Source organism: Nuphar pumila, chromosome 15 (genome assembly GCF_984573655.1).
Source record: "Nuphar pumila chromosome 15, dmNupPumi1.hap1.1, whole genome shotgun sequence".
In the NCBI taxonomy this organism is placed as follows: Eukaryota; Viridiplantae; Streptophyta; class Magnoliopsida; order Nymphaeales; family Nymphaeaceae; genus Nuphar; species Nuphar pumila.
This window is the reverse complement of record NC_143263.1, coordinates 82,644,665-82,664,928: the sequence shown is the minus strand read 5'-3', so window position 1 is coordinate 82,664,928 and position 20,264 is coordinate 82,644,665. Positions and strand designations below refer to the sequence as shown.

General features: G+C 40.5%; 1 protein-coding gene across 1 annotated transcript; it reads right to left on the bottom strand.

Annotated features, from left to right (window-relative positions):
* Positions 1–9,664: 9,664 nt before the first annotated feature.
* Positions 9,665–10,962, bottom strand: LOC149815794 (Plant basic secretory protein (BSP) family protein). The gene has a single exon (XM_089988722.1). It carries the CDS (start codon positions 10,897–10,899, stop codon positions 10,057–10,059), a length of 843 nt encoding a protein of 280 aa, XP_089844848.1. The 5' UTR covers positions 10,900–10,962; the 3' UTR covers positions 9,665–10,056.
* Positions 10,963–20,264: the final 9,302 nt, after the last annotated feature.

Here is a 20,264-nt window from a genome sequence, read left to right as displayed (position 1 = left end):
TTTCTCTTTTGCCAGAGTAAGCCTCATTTGGGGTGTGGATCTGTATCTGGATTCAAATTCCAATGCATGTATCTGACATGAGATGGGCCAGGTTTGGGCTGTCACGGCAGCCCGAAGCACGGCAAGGGTCGGGTCTAACCTGGTACTATTTTTTTTGAACTGGCCGGGCTTTTCGGTAAAGAGTCACTTCAATGGAGCTTGGCTTGGCCCGATCTGGTAACAAAAGAATTTTAAAGAGCCAACCTGATATGACCTGAACCTAACCGTAGAACCTGGGCTGGGCCCGAACCCCATAAGAGCCAAGTTGGGATTTTGGCTGGCCAGGCCTGTCGGCCCCTAATGGGTCCCTGGTCAGGCCGGTGGAATGTCCGCCCTACTTATTGACTAGACTGAAATCTACGCCAGATTGCCTAGATATTCAGTCAAATATAAGCTCTTGAGTGGACTTGGAGCCGGGTTTTAGTCCAGATACTGGTGTTACTTTTACTGTTGAAATCAAACCAGACCCTGACTCAACCCTATAAACCATTTTTGACCTGGAGCAAAACCAGGTTTTCGTCCTGATTTGGATGAAATATGGGCCTGAGCATGCAATGACCAGAACCTATTTGGAAATGCAAGTTTCCCTCGACGATGGCCTATAATCCAACATGGATGGGCGCTTGGTCCCAAGTATATGGAGCTGGAAACAGATTAGATACAGCCGGATATCTTATCCGAGTCCAATATATTAATTCTGATTTTGGATCCTTATAATAAGATCCGAATGTGGATTTACATCGAATTTGGATTGCCGAATTTGATTTTTCAGACTTGGATCAGATTTACTAGGGAGCTTGCTGCTTTCGTCGCGTGGCAAAGGGATGCCCATCTTCTGTATCGAACTCGTGACGTCCTTTAACTTGAACCCGCCTCAACCTTCCTTACTGCTGGAGGGTTGGGCCAAGCTGACCCACCTATTCTTTTTTTTACAATGAAATAACTCAAGTTATGCTCTTTTGTTAGAAAATTAATCAATAATCAGGCATTTTAGTCATTTGATTTGACTAATCCAGTGTTTACTTAGTGGTTTTTAAGTGAAAAAGAGCATGCTAAACCAGAGTTATCGAAAGCTTCTTAGATAGGTGGGAGCTCGATTCCCGAAAACTTGCTTCGAAAGCGCGATACTCCTCGCTTCCGAAACTTGATGAGAACCTTGATTCCCCCAAGGAGAAGGCTTCTCTTATGCTTTTCACACTATTTATCTTATATGTTCTTTTACTCAACTTTTCATATTTTTTGTGTTTTCTCTCACTCTTCTCACTCACTTTTATGCGCTTTCTCTAAATTGGTAATCATCATTTTTAGATTTTGTTAAAACTTTAATTCTTACGCTAAAAAATCATAAAATTTAATATTAGTGACTTTATTTTAGTTTTTATTTGTGTTTCATTATGATTCACATTCAATTATTATATTTCTTTTTTTTATTCCTCGCTTCCCGCTTCTTATACATTTTAAAATGCATCGCTTCTCGCTTCCGCTTTCCACATCGTTTCTTGCTTCCGCTTCCTAGTCCGGCAACCTTGTGCTAAACCACACAAACCACGAACCACAAACAAAATAATGAGCAAGTTTCTACGTTGTTTGGTCAAGATGACCTACATCCATGTCTCAACAACCCTCAGATACGCTCTCTATCTCCCGATAGAGGGGTTGTTTCTTATTTGTATTGCATGCTGGAATTACACAAAGGTAAGTTTCACATGTACATTGCAACTTTTTCTTTGGTGGGAAACCTCCTTCATTAAGTCACTTAGGAGAGATACCCTGTTCTATTTGTTTTCTCTTTGTGAAATCATGTTCATCATCCTCAGCTGACAATATTTCAAGATTAGCATCTTTTCCTTCTTCAAGACTTCTAGAAGCACATTTAGCTACTTGAGATAAGGTCGACTCTTGATGTAAGACCAATCATGCCTTAATTCGCCCCCTCAAGCCGAGCAAGATTGAGCTTGTCTTTCAAAGCATTGTATTTGGGGCTTGGAAGCGGCTTAGTAAGAATGTCAACCACTTGGTTTTCTGAAACCACGAATTTGATTTCGATATCTTCTCGACACTTTTTTCTCACAAAATGAAAATCGATTTTCACATGCTTCGTACGAACATGAAAAATAAGGTTTGCAACCAAATATGTTGCGCCCAAATTATCACACCACAGGACTGGTTTTGCCTCTTACTTTATGCCTAGTTCATTCAACAACTCTGGTCAACCCATGTTAATTTAGCAATAACACCAGCTATAGCTTTGTATTCAGCCTCTTCTGTACTTGAGTGAGTTATAGTGTGTTGTTTTTTCGAGCTCTAGGATATGAGATTCGACCCTAAAAAAGTAAGATAACTACTTGTAGACCGTCTGTCATCCGAGCACCTTGCCGAATCGGCATCGGAATATGTTAAAAGACCACAAGCATCAGAATATGTTAAAAGACCACAACTTTGTGATTGTTGTATGTTGAGTACCAAGTTAAATGTGCCTTTCAAGTATCTGAGAACATGCATATGGTCTCGTGATTGTAATATATTAAACCAACAGAGCTCTGCTTGTCTGGTAAGAGCAGTTAGTGCACATCACCTTGTGTTGGGATGTTGCAACTTCAAAACCCAATGGTATGGTTGTATAACTGGTGGGGGTCTACTTAACCCTAGTTTGCCTATCTAAAAAAGAAAAGAAGGTAATATATTGAACAACACTAACTGTCCCGGGCCGAGTTTGGAATGGGGCATGAGCAGTGCGGAGCTCTACTGAGTGGAAAATGCATCGAGCATAAGAACGCGCAGTATGCGTCAGCTTGATCGGTGATGTGCGGTGGTAGCATGGCATGCGATAGGCAACGATATCGTCATTAGTGCATCATTGTATGGTGGCACAGACGTGGAGCGTTGTTTGGCTAAGCAGTGCCAGCAGACCAGAGGGTGTTACCTTTGAAGAGTTTCTTAAGAACCTCTCAACTTGCGGGTTTCCCACGCGAGGCGATTGGACGCACGGGGGTGCGTGTGGGTTAGGAGTAATTCCCCCAAGAGTCACACTAGGTGATTCCAACCGAGTAAAGATACTCGAAGCTAGGCAAGAGAGAGCCTATGCGCCAGCGAATGGGTTTGGGTGGTGCTCTTCGCTATGGCATGAAATCATCAACTGGTCTTCGGACTGGGGGTCACAAGACCTTGTTCCTTTAGTGGCGAGGTTTCAACTGGCTTGCGCATGGAGTTGCGAGGTGTTCCATGGCATTCCAAGCTAAGGCAGGTTGGTGCCCTTCTCAGAAGTGCTTAGTTGGTATGGGACGACTATGCACAAAGTGACATTGATAACATAGAATGTATTTGAAGATGCGCTTGAAGAGCTTCCGCTAGGCAGCTGTGCGTGGGGTAGCACACAGAGCCAACATTCTGATTCAGCACATTGAAAGTGTTGGTGAGTGGCTTGTGGCCGTTAGCTTGGCCATATTGGCTAGTCTAGCGTGTTACAGGTTGCGAGCTATTCTATGCCCGTGGCAAAAGTGGCTATGAGATAGCGATTAGAAGGCTTGCGACAGTAAGGAGGACCGTTGCGCCACATGAGCTTATTTTGCGAAAATTAGCCCGTGACAATTGGACTCAGAGCAGATCGATATCTTGAGCAAGATACACTCAAAATAAAAAAGGTTTACGAAGACCTTGTTGTTCATGTGCAACACTGAAAGGAACTAAGATGGTTTATCCTTGCGATGCAAAATTGTGTAACTGAAGATTGGTGAATCGAATCGCTGAAGCAAAGTAGTGGTTGTATGGTATGGGACATCTTTACCATGATATTTTGAAGTGTAAGGTTGCTGTTCAGTTGCCGACTAAGGGAACACAGATAAATCAAAAAGATTCTCACCAGTTGTGCGTTAGGCTCACAGGTGGAGCGTAGCGTTTGCCTTGTGCATGCAGAGAATGCACGTTGGATTCGGCTGAAAGGATTTGCACCTTTGGGTCGGGGAGACTTGATAAAACTTGTCCTCTCTCCCAAGTTTGTGGGTTAGCGAAGTGCCCACGTTGAGCAAAGATGCTCGTCGGTTTGGTCTCCTAAAGTTGAAAGTTCTCTGAGAAGTGTGTGTGCGAAAAGAGTTGTTGTTCTTGGATCGTTGATCCCTGCGGAAATTCTCTGCTGACTCTAGAAGAGAGTTGCAACATGCGGGCTTTGGGAGGGGAGCAACAACATTGGGCCGAAGGTGCCTATGTGAGGTGGACACAGCAGCATTGGGCCGAAGGTGCCTATGTGAGGAGGACGAGTACCATGAAGACAGTCTAAAGGATCACATTGGGTTAATGCTCCAGCAAAGCATTCCCCACTTGAGGACTCAGATGGATCATCGAAAAACCGTAAATGTTGTGCTAAAGGGATAGAGATCTCTGCGGTACACATTAGTGGTCATCTTTCTCTGAGAGGACCACAAAGGGATCAAAGTGCCCTTGCTAAGGTTGGAAGGCAACCCAGCCATGAGCTTAATGACGATAAGCTTGTCGTGCAAGTAAGGATGCCCTGCTTGAGTTGGAACTACACTGGGGTTCCACGAGCATGGAATGCTCGTTGCGAGAAAGCGAAAGACTGCTGTCTAAGTGACCAGAGATGCGCTAAGGTATGGGACTTGGCATATTGAAGATTGTGGAGATGGTGGATGGACACCAGAACAAGTTGAGTTAGATGAAAAAGAAGTTAGCCAAAAGTTAACACAAAAAGGGAACTGACAGATCAAGCTAACTGTGTTCTTACCTACACCAACATTATCGAGGACGTATAATGGCTTGGGTGGGGGAGCATGTCCCGGGCCAAGTTTGGAATGGGGCATGAGCAGTGCGGAGCTCTACTGAGTGGAAAATGCATCGAGCGTAAGAACGCGCGGTATGCGTCAGCTTGATCGGTGACGTGCGGTGGTAGCATGGCATGCGATATGCAACAATATCGTCATTAGTGCATAGTTGTATGGCGGCACAGACGTGGAGCGTTGTTTGGCTAAGCAGTGCCAACAGACCAGAGGGTGTTGCCTTTGGAGAGTTGCTTAAGAACCTCTCAACTTGCGGGTTTCCCACGCGAGACGATTGGACGCACGGGGGTGCATGTGGGTTAGGAGTGATTCCCCCAGGAGTCACACTAGGTGATTCCAACCGAGTAAAGATACTCGGGGCTAGGCAAGAGAGAGTCTATGCGCCAGCGAATGGGTTTGGGTGGTGCTCTTCGCTATGGCATGAAATCATCAACTAGTCTTCGGACTGGGGGTCGCAAGACCTTGTTCCTTTAGTGGCGAGGTTTCAACTGGCTTGCGCATGGAGTTGCGAGGTGCTCCATGACATTCCAAGCTAAGGCAGGTTGGTGCCCTTCTCGGAAGTGCTTAGTTGGTATGAGACGACTATGCACAAAGTGACATTGATAACATAGAATGCATTTGAAGATGCGCTTGAAGAGCTTCCGCTAGGCAGCTGTGCGTGGGGTAGCACACAAGGTCAACATTCTGATTCAGCACATTGAAAGTGTTGGTGAGTGGCTTGTGGCCGTTAGCTTGGCCATATTGGCTAGTCTAGCGTGTTACAGGTTGCGAGCTATTATATGCCTGTGGCAAAAGTGACTATGAGATAGCAATTAGAAGGCTTGCGGCGGTAAGGAGGATCGTTGCGCCGCATGGGCTTATTTTGCGAAAATTAGCCCATGACACTAACAATGCTATGATAAAAAGTAGCATCCTTAAGTTATTTTCCTTCGAATTTTGACAATTTTACATTTGAAACGGCTGGAGTTAATACAAGCTTTTAATCTGTCATACTCGCTTTGGTTAACAAATCATAGATGTATTTTATTTGAGTAAGTGCAATGCCGCATCTGTATGTATAACTTCTACACCCAAAAAATATTTATAGAACCCAAGTCTTTGATTGAAAATTCAAGTTAAAAGGCTTGCATGATCTTTCTAATCTCCTCTTGCAAGCTCCCTATATTAACAATGTCAACCACATATTCAAACACAAATATTGTATTTCCATAAGAACTAATAAACAAGGAATTATCCCACTTAGAATTCACAAATTTCAAATACTCTATATAACACCATAGCTGGTCATACCAAGGATTGAAGTGCTTGTTTCGAACCATACAAAGCATGATCCAACCTACACACATAGTGTGAAAACTCTTTATTTTCAAACTTCAAAAGTTGTTCCATATAAACTCCATCATTCAAGTACCCATGTAATGGATTTAACAATGATAAATTGCTAGTAGTGGATTTAACCACAACACTAAAGATTTCAAAATAATTAATTCCTTTCTTTTGACTATAACCATTTGCCACAAGTCCGGCCTTATATCAAGTTATAAACCCATCAACATATCTTTTAATTTTACATACCTATTGTGGACACCCAAAATGGATGGATAAAGAATCTCTAAGAGGAAGGAGATCCCCTGTCCACTTCTCTTTTCTTGGTTTTTATTTTGAAAGGTTCTTTTGAAAATATGAACTTTAACTCTCCTCCTTTTTGAAAAGTAATGGGATCCTACATGTACGAGCTGGGGTTGTGTCTCTTCCATTGACTAGGGATAAATGACTTGGGCTTTATATTGGATCTGGATCTTCTTTGTGCGATAGGTACCTCAAACTTTGAACACCTAGGCGAGCTCCAATGGTGTAAAATGCACTATTGTTGCTAAAAAATGAGAAAACATGAAAAAGTGCAAGCAACTAGAGATCTATGATGAGAAAGATATCAAATAAATACTTTGAAAATTAAGAACTTGGAAGGGCTTAAACCTCAAAACAAGAACTTGAAAAATTTTATGTTTTTGAGAAAATCATGAAGAGTGGGAAAGGCTTAGAAAATTTAGAAAGATAAGTTTTAGGAAATCTAAGGAGGTTAGAAAGTAGTTAGAGAATTCTAAATGCTAGAATGTGCAATGGCATGAGATCTAAGAACAAAAAAAAAACCCATGAACTTAAGAAACCTAAGGGAACTTAGATGAAATGTGAGGTGAAGACTTTGGAAAAACAATAATTTTAGGAAAGCTTAAGGAAAATCCCAAAGATCCTAAGATAAAGGAATATCTCAAAATCCCTAAACCAAGGACCTAAAAAAAATCCTAAAGTTTGAGAAAAATGAAAGAAAATTTGGTTTAATGTTGATGAAGTTAAAAAGGCAAAAGGAAAATTTTATGAATTTGTAGTTGAAACTAGAGGAAAAACCAAAGGAAGTACTATGATGCTAAAAAAAAATCTAAAATATATAAATGAAAATACAAGAACGAGTAAGGAAATCAAAAGAGAATGGGGATAGAAGACTTACCACGGGCTTAGGTAGCCCTAGGTTGGAGGTGGTGAGCACTATGGCGACGAGGAACTAGATGACACCTTCTAACGCTGGGTCCGAAACGGTTTGAATTTTTTTTCCCCCTCTTGGTTGATAAGATGGTGGCTTATGGGTGACAAATGAGTTTATCGGAAATGGGAGGATCGTTGGGGTAGCAAGGTAAGGAAATGGGAGGATGAAGGATGGTTGTTGAACCAATGAGAGATCTGCTCGCACTAGCACACGATCAAGGAGTCGAGTGGCTTGGATACCATGAAAACCAACATTCGAAACCACACAAACTACAAACCAAAAAAAAGAGAAAGATCACGTTTTTATGTGGTTCGGTCAAGATGACCTACATCCATAACTCAAAAACCTTCACACACTCTCTATCTCACGATCATAGTGACAAAAAGTTAAAACGGCAAAATATTGGCAGCCAAGAACTCACGAGAAAAAGATTTTTTTTTGAAAATCTTGAGTTTTTTTTCGGCAAAATATCAGCAATAAAAGGTAAATTTAAAATAAAAAAATTAATTTTTATAAATAAGTACAAATAAACATATTTAAAAACAAAAAACATTTTTTAATGATAAATAGTCGATCAAAACATAAATATCAAGTTTAAAATACAATATTTATGTTTATAAGAAAAAACTTCGGGAGAAATAAAAGTTTAAAAGTTTAGGTAATTTCTTGTGATATTTTTGCGAGATTTGTCATAAATCACGATATTTGTCACACTACTAGGTGTTGTTTCTTATTTGTATTGCATACTGGAATTACACAAAGGTAAGTTTCAGATTTACATTGTAACCCTTTTCTTTGGTGGGAAACCTCCTTCACTGAGGCACATAGAAGCGATATCCTTTCTGATTTGTTTTCTCTTTGTGAAATCATGTTTATCATCCTCATCTGGTTAGTTTTTTCCTTCTTTAAGACTTCTAGAAGCACCTTTAAGGACTTTGAGATAAGATCGGCTCTTGAGATGAGACCAATCCCGCCTTAATATTTAACATTGTGTCTTTGAAACATAAATAAAAAAAAGCAAAAAGTTGGGGTGGGCAGTCAAGGTTCGATTCTCATGGGTGTCTAGCCTCTTCGCAAACCAACACATAGCATAGACCCTGGGGCCAGGCAAGGGTCCCAGCCTCGGAGTTTTATGCTGCGGGCACGACGTAGGTATAACAGGCTGAGCCAGCGTGACCAAGTCTTTGTGTCAGGTGTGGTTTCTTCGGGTTAAATCCAAAAAAAGCAAAGAAATATAATAACCAAATTGTAGTACAACTTTCTATAAAGGGTAAATATTTGTAAGGTTGCAAACGGATCAGATTCAGAAAGTGGCATTTGCAAATTTTAGCTGTCCCAAATCTGAACAGAACGGATCTGACTCCTTACTGTAATTTGGGATCCGAAATCCCAGCCCTTTGCATCCCTAAATATTTGGCATTAATAAAGGTACCAAATTATTGAATAGAAACCTTTTTTTCAATTTCATTTGTCTATATATTATACAGATGTAATCTATATGACTTGTCTAGTAGAAAGTGGACTTTGAATAATGTGATTGACACACAAGTATTTTTTTTTAAAAGAATTTTAACAATCATTTAGCCCTAACATACCAAAACTTTGCAATTCAATGTCTGAGTTTAACAAACAAACCATGTTACAACTTGTACCTGTGATTTCTAGCTCTAACAGTTACACACTTTTACGATTACCAGTTTTCTTTTTTAAATATAATTAATAAGATAGCAGTTTTTTCTAAATTATTCTTTTAATTTTTTTTTTACCTAAACGAGCTGGCTCACAGCTCAGCTCTGACTGAACTTAGTTTCAGAGCCGAGCCAAACGATCAACTGCTCGTTTCGTTTCCCCAGACCTAAATGCAGCCAATCACATGACGCCATTCCATGTGGTGCTGTCATGTGATTGGCTAATGTCACCTAGCAGGCAGATAAGCTCGGTCCCAACTCTATGTGCATCTATAAATGCAGTTTTTACAAAAAAAAAAAAAAAAAAAACTAAAAACTAAAAGATGCACAGAAAAGAAAACCCACCAATAACATTTTGATGGACAGACTCCATTACCCATTTTCAGCCACATTTCTTGCCTTGCAAACCCGTTTAGGAGAGAGAGAGAGACGCACTATAACTATCAACATTGCAAAAAACTGGTTCAACCACCATTGAATCCATCGAAAAAAAGAAGAAGCCCAAGACAAGCCTAAAAAAGAAAGCAAGATACAAATACAGATGATCAACGAGCAGGGTTCAAGAGGTGTCGATGAGTGCTAATTGCGTTGAAGCTAAGGAAGGTTGATGCGCAGAATAGAATACATGTTTGCCAATATATATCAGATTTACTAGTTTATTGAAAACTGTTAAAATATGTCAAAAAATAGCATTGTTGCGGGTCATCTTAACTGCTCACTAAAATGAGAGAAGCCAAGTTCGCCAAATAATTCATCATTTATTATACTGACATACTGGTTGAGGACCCCACAACAAGTCGTTGACTAACGATTCATAGCATACGACTGACAACAAGCTTATTTCAAGTGATTTTAAAGTGATTTTAAAAATGTTTTGAAATACAGTAAACTCCCAAAATAGATAAAAGAGGTGAAACTCAGTTTCTTCCTCATCCATGTAAGAGAGAAAGCTAATAATGGAATGGAGGGGGTCCCACTCACATCCCACGTTCCAGTACCGTCACCGTCTCCAGACGACCGGAGTCAGGCACGATTCGGGAGTCGTCGTCGTCTGAGAAGGCAAGGCGAGCTTGGAAGAGAAGGAGAAGCAGAGCCTTCGAGAAGGAAACCCCAACGCCTCGTCCACCATCTCCGGTCGCCATCCTCCCTCCATTGCCCCGTTCAGCCGCGCCACGAACCCGCTCCTCAGGCACTCGCAGACCGCAATGAAAGCCGCAACTTCCACCGGCTCCTCTTCCAACCAGCACTCTCCTCTCCCGCCGACCGCTCCCGCAATTCCCACCCCCATCGCCGACGCGCTCACGTACTCCGCCAGCCCATCGACCAGCGCTCGAGGCGCGCTTCCCTCGCCGTCCCGCAACCAAGCGTACGCCATCACCTTCTGTACAGCCTTTCCCACCGCCGATTTCACGGCCCCCACGTCTTCCTTCTCCTCAAGAATCGTTCTGTTGACATGGATCGCGTAACATTCACGATAATAATCACAGTTTTTGCTATCTCTGAGGACCAGAGTTTGGTGATGATTGGAGGAGGTGGAAAGCCGGACGTTGATGTGAACGCGCTTCACGACCTTCTTGCTGTGAGCGTGCCCGTCGTCGTTGGGGTAGAGGAGGCGTTCCGCGAGCCGGCTGGCGGACAGCACCATCCGAGTGATGCCGTCGTCGGCCACGAAGAGCCGGTGGAATCGCCGGGCGGCGTCGGCGTCACCGATCTCGTTGGTCACCGAGATCTCGAAGCCTTTGGAGGCCTCGTGGTTCGCCCATACGGAGACGGCGGCGATGGCCACGACGGTGACGAGCCGGAGGACGATGGAGTTGCCGTAGTTGTGCTCCTCTCCCTCCATTTTAATTTCTTGAAGAAACAAAGGGAGAAGAAGAATGAATGACCAGTTTGGATTGGTGGTGGAGGAAGCAAGGGGTAACGTCTTCCATTATTATTATAAAAAATTATTGATGAATAAGAGTTGGGCTGGATTTGCTTATCCAATCATTCGTCGGAGCGTCCCCACTCACGCTTTTTCACGTTGAATGATACATAACTTCAATAACAACCTACACGGAATGAAATGCTACCCGGATATAATGAATCTCTCTACACGCAAGAATCCCACAGCCAACTTGTGGACCATAGTTAATATTTTAAACGGGCAAATATAGGCGATATTCTGAAAATATCACTAATAAAACATGGTATTTTAGTTAATATTTTAAACGGGCAAAATATCATTGATTGTTTTAAAATGTGGTGATCTTATCCTTCAAATGAAAATATCATGTGATCTTTGAGCTTATATTGTTTTTTTTTTTTAAAAAAGGTCCAATTTTGTTCCTTTTTACGTGTTTTTATTAAAAGTTTAATTTTTGTTGATATTTCCGATAAAAACAACAAGGAAAAACAAAAGTTCAAATTCTCAACAGAAGTTGACTGTAATTAGGGGTATCAATGGGTTGGGTTGGGTTGGGTTGGACCCGACCCATACCAAACCCTATAGGGTCAGGGTTTGGTGATAAATAAGAAGGTTCAAATAGAATCCGGGTAGAACCCGAAGGGTTCACTTAATATATGGAGCCGGGTATGTTTGTGAAATTTCATACCGGACCCAAGCCCGATCCATGTTTTGACTAAGATCTGCATTTTTTCAATATAAAAAGATAAAAAAATATATAAATTTACCAGGTATGGTCTGGGTCTGGTTCATGTACTCCCTTTAGGATTCGGGTATTGTTTCTCTTATGATGGGTCCGATGGGACACAGATCCAGACCTGGTACCAGCATCTCAAATAAGGTCTGGTTCTGGTTTCACTTGGGTCTGAACCAAACCTGAGCGGTTGATACCCCTTACTACAATATTCTCTCGTTTTAAGCTTTTATCAGTGTAGTGTGGACAGTGTAGACCACAATTTGTTTCTTTCACATCTCACTCTCTCTCAATTATTGTTTTTTTTCATATTTTACCTGGAGAAACCGCCCCATGGGGGATTGGCGTAGTGGGTTTGGGCCTAGGCTGCTAGAAGGGAAGGAGTGTCAACTGGTTGGGTTTGGTTCAGACCCAGGTGAAACCAGACCTGACCTTGATTTTTGAGTATGGTATCGGGTCCACACCCTCATAAAAGAAACCATACCCAGACCTTATAAGAACTACATGAACCAGACCCTGGCCATACCCAGTAAAATAATATTTTTTTTTATAATTTTTACATTGAAATTTTGTGGGTCTTATTCGGAACTCAGGTCGGATATGGGTTTAGTATAAAATTTAACAAACTAACTCGGCTTCATGGATTAATCGGACCTTCGGGTTCAAACCTGGGTCTTAATCAGGTCTTCTTATTTATCACCATACCCGAATCATATAGGGTTTGGTACGGCTGAGATCTAGATAAATCCGACCTGTTGACACCCCTATAGACGGGCAGTCAAGGTTCGATTCTCATGGGCGTCACCACTTTACTCAAGCCAACGCGTATCATAGGCCTCGGGGTCAGAGGTCCTACGGTCAGACCTTTACACTGTCGGCATGATGACCGTAGGTATGGCAGGCTAAGCGAGTACGATCAAGTCTGCATACCGGATGCAGTTTCTTCAAGTTATAAAAAAAAAAAAACCTGGGGAAACCATGAACTAGCCCGACCCAAGAGACATTGTGACCTTATCGAGGCAGGAAAACATCAGGGCTAGTACCCTCAACCTCATAACCTATGCTTGCTTCAGCTTGCACAACTGCACGTCTAACAGTCAACTCCAACTATGCCAACCCCTTTGGTTCTCTCTCAATTATTAAAACCATGGTTTAAAAACTCGCATAGTCAATGCAATGACTCAATTTGACTCGATCATTTACTGGGTCAACCTAGTGAATACCTCAAAAATGAACAAAACTTGACTGAGATAGCCGAGATTCGGCCAAGTCAACCCATGACTCAACTGAGTCATACATATATATTATATTATATATATAATTATATATATTATATAAAATATAATATAAATATTATGTATATTATATATAAAAATATGGTTACATATATATTAATAAAATTATACATTGAACAATATATTATAAATATTTTTTTATATATTTACATAGAGAAACCGCACCCCAAGATCATAGACCTAGCAATGTTGGGTCTGCTTTTTGTACTTACAATCACGATCCTGGCAGTGTAAAACTCTGTGGGCTTACCTCTTGCCCCCAGGAAGTCACCACGCTTCAACTTGTGTAAGGGGTGATGCCCATGGGTTTTGGGTTTGACTTTAGGTTTAGGTTTTGGTTTGGTTTGGCCTGACCTGACTCCTTTTAGTTTCACTACAAGAAAAATGTTAAGTAGCGATGGAAATTTGCGACAGAAATAATCCATTGCAATTTTGCGACGGATTAATGAGATAAAATTAGTCGTCCCTAAAATTAGAATTAGTTGCGGAATTTACGACAAAAAAAATTCTGTCTCAAAATCCATCGCTAATTAGCATCAGATTAGCGACGAAAATGTTTCATCTCAAACTCCATCGCAACTTAGCGATGGTTGAGAGACAGAAAATTTCTGTCACTAATTTCTCGTAAAACCCTAATGCGAGCCCCCTTCTTTTCCTTTCTGTTTCATTCATCGCACAACTTTTACCCCGCCCTTTCTCTCGCCCCGTTGCTCACCCTCCCTTCTTCCCCTTCCGATGATTGCCTCCCTCTTCGGTAGCTTCGTCGGCACCACCTCGTCGGGCATCCGACCTCGGCCGACATCACCTACCCTCGCTGCTCCCTTCTCTCTCCCTGAGTTTCCGCTTTTCCCCTACCACCAATAGGACCGACGCTGACGATGCACCCTCCGACCCCCTCTCAGGTGAGCCCCCTCTCATCTTTCTCTCTCTCTCTCTCTCTCATTTCCCTACTCCCTATTTTCCTCTCAGAGGACGAGGAGGAGCATAACCCCTGCCCTTTCTCTCGCCCCCTCTCACCTTGCTCATTGCTCTTTTTCTTCTTCCCTGCTCACCCGTCTCTCTTTGTACCACTGAGGTGATATCCCATGTGGCAAGCAGGGCCTGTGTCAAGCTGGGGGACTGGGATCGAACCCCTCTGCCACATGGGGTGACTCTTGTTTTGGTAGGTGTCGGTGTAACCCCAACCCCTGCCTCCTGATTTCAATGGAAGGGGTGTCGCCCCTCCCTGCTCGCTCGCTCTCTGTTCTCTCTTTTCGACAGGAGAGGGGGAGGCCCTCCCTGCTCCTCTCTCTCTCTCTCTCTTTGTTTCGATGGGGTCGGGCTCAACCAGGTAGCTGAGTCCACCTCCCTCTCGGTCAAGGTTGGGGTCGGGATCGACTTGGCAACTGAGCCCACCCCTCTCTCTGCTTCCTCTTTTCGCAGTGGAGGGGCCAGGCCCCTCTCTGTTTCCTCGGATAGCAAGGGAGGGGTCTGCTCCCTTTTCAGGCAAACAAGCAGACAGGAGACGGGGCGACACCCCCTGCCCCTTTCTCTCTTCCTTTCATTTTGACAGGAAGGCAGAGGTTGTGCCGCTGTCCCCTTTTTTTGTCAGGTTATTGAGGCAGGGAGGGGAAGAGACGATTTTGCAAATATCAACCATTTTTTGAAAATCTACCCTGACCCACACCGGTGATCGTGTCATCCTCCTATTCTGGTAGCCTCGCTCCACAGCTGACTTGCGGCCAGATTCCCTTCACCAGTGAGTTTGCAGGTATACTGTCTCTCACTCTCTCTCTGCCGAGTGGTTGAGGAGATCTTGCCGCCTCTTGATGGGTTGCTGCCCCTGTCGTATATAAATGTGCATTACAGGTGCGTAGCAGAGCAAAATGTGCGATGCTTAATGCTAAGCATCGCATGCAACTTAAAATGCCATGTGAAAAGAAATAAGAAAATTGCAAATGCAAATGTATGCAAATCGGGTAAATATCTGTGGAGAGTAAGTAATGCGAGTGCATCACATGTTATTTACTTTCTTGGATGCAACACTTTTTTGCTCACACACTCACTTAGTTGTGGATATCTAGGACTATTTTGCTGGAGTTTGGAGATCATGTTGAGCATGATTTAAATGTATAAGAATAGAAGTACTCTTATTTTTATAGTTCAGATTGCATGCTAGTCATGATAGTAGTTAGCGAGATATTGAAGTATGTTTGCTGCAACTACATGTTTGACATTGTTGTGACATGAATGATTGAATATATTGCAATGTTTGACATAACTATCCATGCTTGCATGGAGTTATTTTCGATTTGACTATGCATTTCATGTAAAATTGTATCTTGAAAACATGCTTAAATTAAATGTATCGTGTCTGTGAATGTGATTTCATTTTTCTAAATATCTTTGTGATATATATATATATAATGCATGATAAATTTGATATTTTTTACATCAACGCATTATTATGATTCTCTTTTAACTGTTTAAGATAATATCCGTAACATTATAGGATAAAATGACTGCAAATTGTGAATGGATGTACCGTAGGATAGTTGATAATGAGGTATCGCTTGAATATATGACTGGTGTTGACAGTTTTATTGAATTTACAACAACAAGTGTCAGTACAATGGATCCCATCGGTCAGATCAGGTGCCCCTGCATGATATGTAAGAACAATCGATTTGTAGAACCTCATGGCGTTAGACATCACCTATACATGAAGGGTTTTGTGAGTGATTATTAGAATTGGACTCTTCATGGTAAAGAATTTTGGAACAATTTTGACGTACGGGTGGATGTGGTGCACGATAATCCATATATGGATTTGATATTTGATGCCGCAAGACTAGAACTGAGTTTTGCTATGGGTCATAATGATGTACTAACTAGGGTAGAGGAAGAAGCAACAAACGATACAGCTTGTAGATTTTATAACTTATTTAGAGTTGTTGACGAGCCACTGTAGAATAGTTGCGAGAGTCACACTATCTTGTTTGCAGTTCTTCAACTATTGAATTTAAAGTCAGAGTATAATTTGATTCAATCATGTTTTGACCGTCTGTGCTCTATTGTTAAGACTGTGTTACCCAAAGATGAGAAATTGCCATAAAATTTCTATCGTGCGAAGGTTATGGTCAACGCTCTAGGTATGAGGTATCAAAAGATAGATGCTTGTCCAAATCACTGTATATTGTATTTCAAAGATCAAGAAAATAACAGATCATATCCATCATGCAGACATCCTTGGTTCAAGCCAAAGACAAAATGCAATGCTAACACGAGGTCAAAAGAAGTGTCATACAAGTCACTCTGCTACTTTCCTCTCACCCCTAGATTGCAATGATTGTATATATCTTCTAGGACAACTAAACACATAAGATAACATGCAAATAAAGTTCGACATGATAAAAATAAGATCATACATCCTGTTGACGCAGAAACTTGGAAGTACTTTGATCGTACTCATCAGACCTTCGCAATGAAAGTGAGAAATGTTAGGCTAAGTTTATGTACAGATGAATTTAATCCATTTAGGGGTAGATCAATCCCATACTCGTGTTGACTAGTATTTGTCACCCCATACAACCTTCCTCCAAGCTTGTGTATGAAGCATCAAAATATTTTCTTGTCTCTATTGATCCCTGGTCCGACCTCTCCGGGCCAAAATCTTGATGTATATTTAAGGTTATTGATTGATGAACTGAAAATACAGTGGGATGCTGGTGTTCTCACGTACGATGCCTACAAAAAACAAAACTTCAATATAAAGGTTGTTGTTCTATGGACAATTAGTGACTTTCCTGCGTATGATATGTTATTTGGTTAGAATACACATGGGAGTTTGACATGTCTGTACTGCATGGTGGATACAAAATCTTTTAGATTGACACATGGAAGGAAACCGTGTTGGTTTGATTTCTACCCAGCGACCATCCGTTCTGATGACAAAAGAATGTATTTCAAGCAAGCATAACTGAAATAGAAGGTCCACCTATACAATTGTCTGGCATAGAGATTTTAAGACATTTGTGATATTTTCCATATGGACTGACAGATGTCCGTAGTCCGACGCGCTTCCTTGGATTTAGAAAAAATCATAATTGGATAAAGAAATCTATATTTTGGGAACTACCATATTAGCTGACTTTATTGATACAACATAATTTGAATGTGATGCATGCGAAGAAAAATGTGTTTGATAATGTGTTCAATATGATAATGAATGCCAAAGGAAAACTGAAGAATAATCTGAAGGCCCGTATGAATTTAAAAGTAATATGTAAAAGACTAGAATTGGAACTCCAAGAGTACAATGGCAAAATACTGAAACCAAAGGCAAGGTACATGCTTGGACCAGATCAAGTAAAGCAGGTATGTTAGTGGTTGAGACAGTTGAGATTTTCGGATGAATACGTCTCTAACATTGCTCGGTCTATGAAGATAGACGAGGGACAATTATATGGATTGAAGAGTCATGATTGTCATGTCATTATGCAACAGTTGATTCATCTAGCATTCTGTGATATGTTAGACAAACCTATATGGGGGGTATTATTCGAGTTGAGTAAAATTTTTAGAACATTGTATGCATCGAAAGTTGTAGTAACTGAGGTAAAGAATCTTGATGATTCGTCATCACTACTATTTATCAGCTAAAGAAGATATTTTTGCCAACATTTTTTGATATTATGGAACATGTGATCATATATTTGCCATATGAACTTAGGGTTGGTAGTCTTGTGCAATATTGGTGGATGTACTCATTTAAAAGATATATTTTTATTTATACTTTTCTCTCTAATGCTATTGAGAATTTATTATATTATGAGATGTATATTGTTGACAAATGCATGTTTGACCTAAAAAAAAGGTTCAGAATAAAGCAAAAGTGGAGGGTTCAATTTGTGAGGCGTACACTTTAGAAGAGATTTCAAATTTCTCATCTATGTACTTTGAACCTCATATTCCAACACATTACACTTGCCCACCTCGTAATGATGATGGATATCAATTTACTGTGATTGACAAACTATTGATATTTAAACCACTTGGGCATGCCTTTGGTAGTTGTCGGTCAAGACTCTTGAAAGATTGAGAGCAAGACACAATACAAATATATATCCTTTTTAATTGCTCAACGATCGACCCCTACATCAAGTAAGTATACTTAATATGTAATACTAAGTTCTATATATGCGTATATGATTCAATAATATAAATATTTGTTAAGTGCAAACGATTTGATCTGGAGTTGTGAAGAGAACTTCCACATTTCACTGATTCAGAAGTACAAAAAGAACATGACTATAAGTTTGGGGCATGGTTCAAAGAGTTGGTAAGGACTATGACATGCATTCTTTTTGTGTAAACAATAATATGTTACTTAATTGGTCATGATTACAGTCATTGTTTATGCTTGTAGGTCCGTCATGGTAATTTTAATGATCAAAGAATATGTGATTTACAAAATGGTTCGATCAAAGTTGTGCAATGTTACAACGGGTATATCGTAAATGATTATCGATTTCATACAAAAGACTACGGTGTAAACAAGTCAACGATGAATAGTGGTGTGTGTCAAGGGTAGCAGTTATGGTGAAAATGAATTTGACTACTATAATGTTATTGAAGAAATAATGAAGTTGACTTACTTAGGCATAAATAACACAATAACTTTATTCAAGTGTCATTGGTTTGATCCCACATCAACAAGAGTCGACAAAGCCTCATGCATTGTGAAGGTGAATCATAAATCAAGGTTTGGAACATATGAACCATTCATATTAGCCTCGCAAGCTCAACAAGTTGACTATACTTTATATCCGAATACAAGGAAGTCAGATAGAAATGAATGGTGGGCGGTTTTGCAAGGTGAAGTCTAAACTATACCCCGAGTATGATCAATTATATGAAGACAAGATTGCTGAAGAGGGTGATTAATATCAATCATATGATATGTATGACTTCTCTTATGGTCACGATATCACACATGGTTTGTATGCCACATCTCCATTTTCCAATGGCACACATATGAAAGAATGTCATCCAAATGATATACCAAGTGGATGGGCGCCTAATGAAGAAGAAAACAAAGAGGAGGAGGAAGAAAAAGAAGAATATGAAAGTCAAATAAGTGATGAGGAAGCATACTCGAGCTAGTGAAATACATCTTCTAATGCATACCACATCACTTTTTCATATGCTCTTATTTTTGTAGTTCGAAGTCCATGCTAGTCATGATTGTAGTTAGCGGGATATTGAAGTGTGTTTGCTGCAAGTACATGTTTGACATTGTTGTGATATGAATGATTTGAATGTATTATAATGTTTGACATGACTATATCCATGCTTGTGTGAAGTTATTTTTGATTTGATTATGTATCCATGTTTATGGAATTGCATATCATGTTACATTCCATGCATACTTAGCATGTACATGCATAATTATAAAATTGATTCATGTAGGACCTTTAAATCTTTACATTTTATGCATATGTCATGTCCATGCTAAGATCAAGAGTTATGTAACTGATCCAAATAACATTTTTATTTGTTAGAATATGGTTCGTGGAGGTCGCAGTGGTCGATGATCAAGTGATAGCCAATCTCAATCTTCGTCTTCACGTAATTCTTCAATAGGTATATCATTTAAATAAATGTACAGTTGATTAGTTTATATATGCATTGTGCGAATTTCTAACTCATTGTTTTGTAGATGATGTTTCGCCTGCACACGACCCACCTACGCCAACTACTTATACACATCACGAGACAACGCTGGATGCAGGGTCTTCTCAGTTTGACACACAATGACTCATTCAAATAGTGTATATCGATAGTTGACCATAAGTATTATATTGTCACTTATCCAATACTTATTTTATAAATAGTGTATATCGATAGTCGATTGTTAATGTGTACCAATTCATGTGCAGCGCGAGGTTCGAGCCATAAGAAGTAATACGAGAAATTAGAAAGTCACTACTTCAGCATCTACCAGGACTGATCGCTCAATGAAAAGAGTACCCGAAGACAGTGTTAGAAAAATTATGGTCCTCATTCATAGTATATAATCGTTTATCATAGATAATGTGTTTCATATATAATTTTTTATTATAGTCATGTGAACTAACTTTCTGAAATTATTTGTAGGCTTCAAATTGCTTCACGATTGCAAAGGAAGAGTAATGCGAGAATAGTGTGGCAGAAGATGGCTACCAATCGATTTACTGACATGCTGCACACACTACAAGAAAAATGCTAATTAGCGACGGAAATTTGCAACGGAT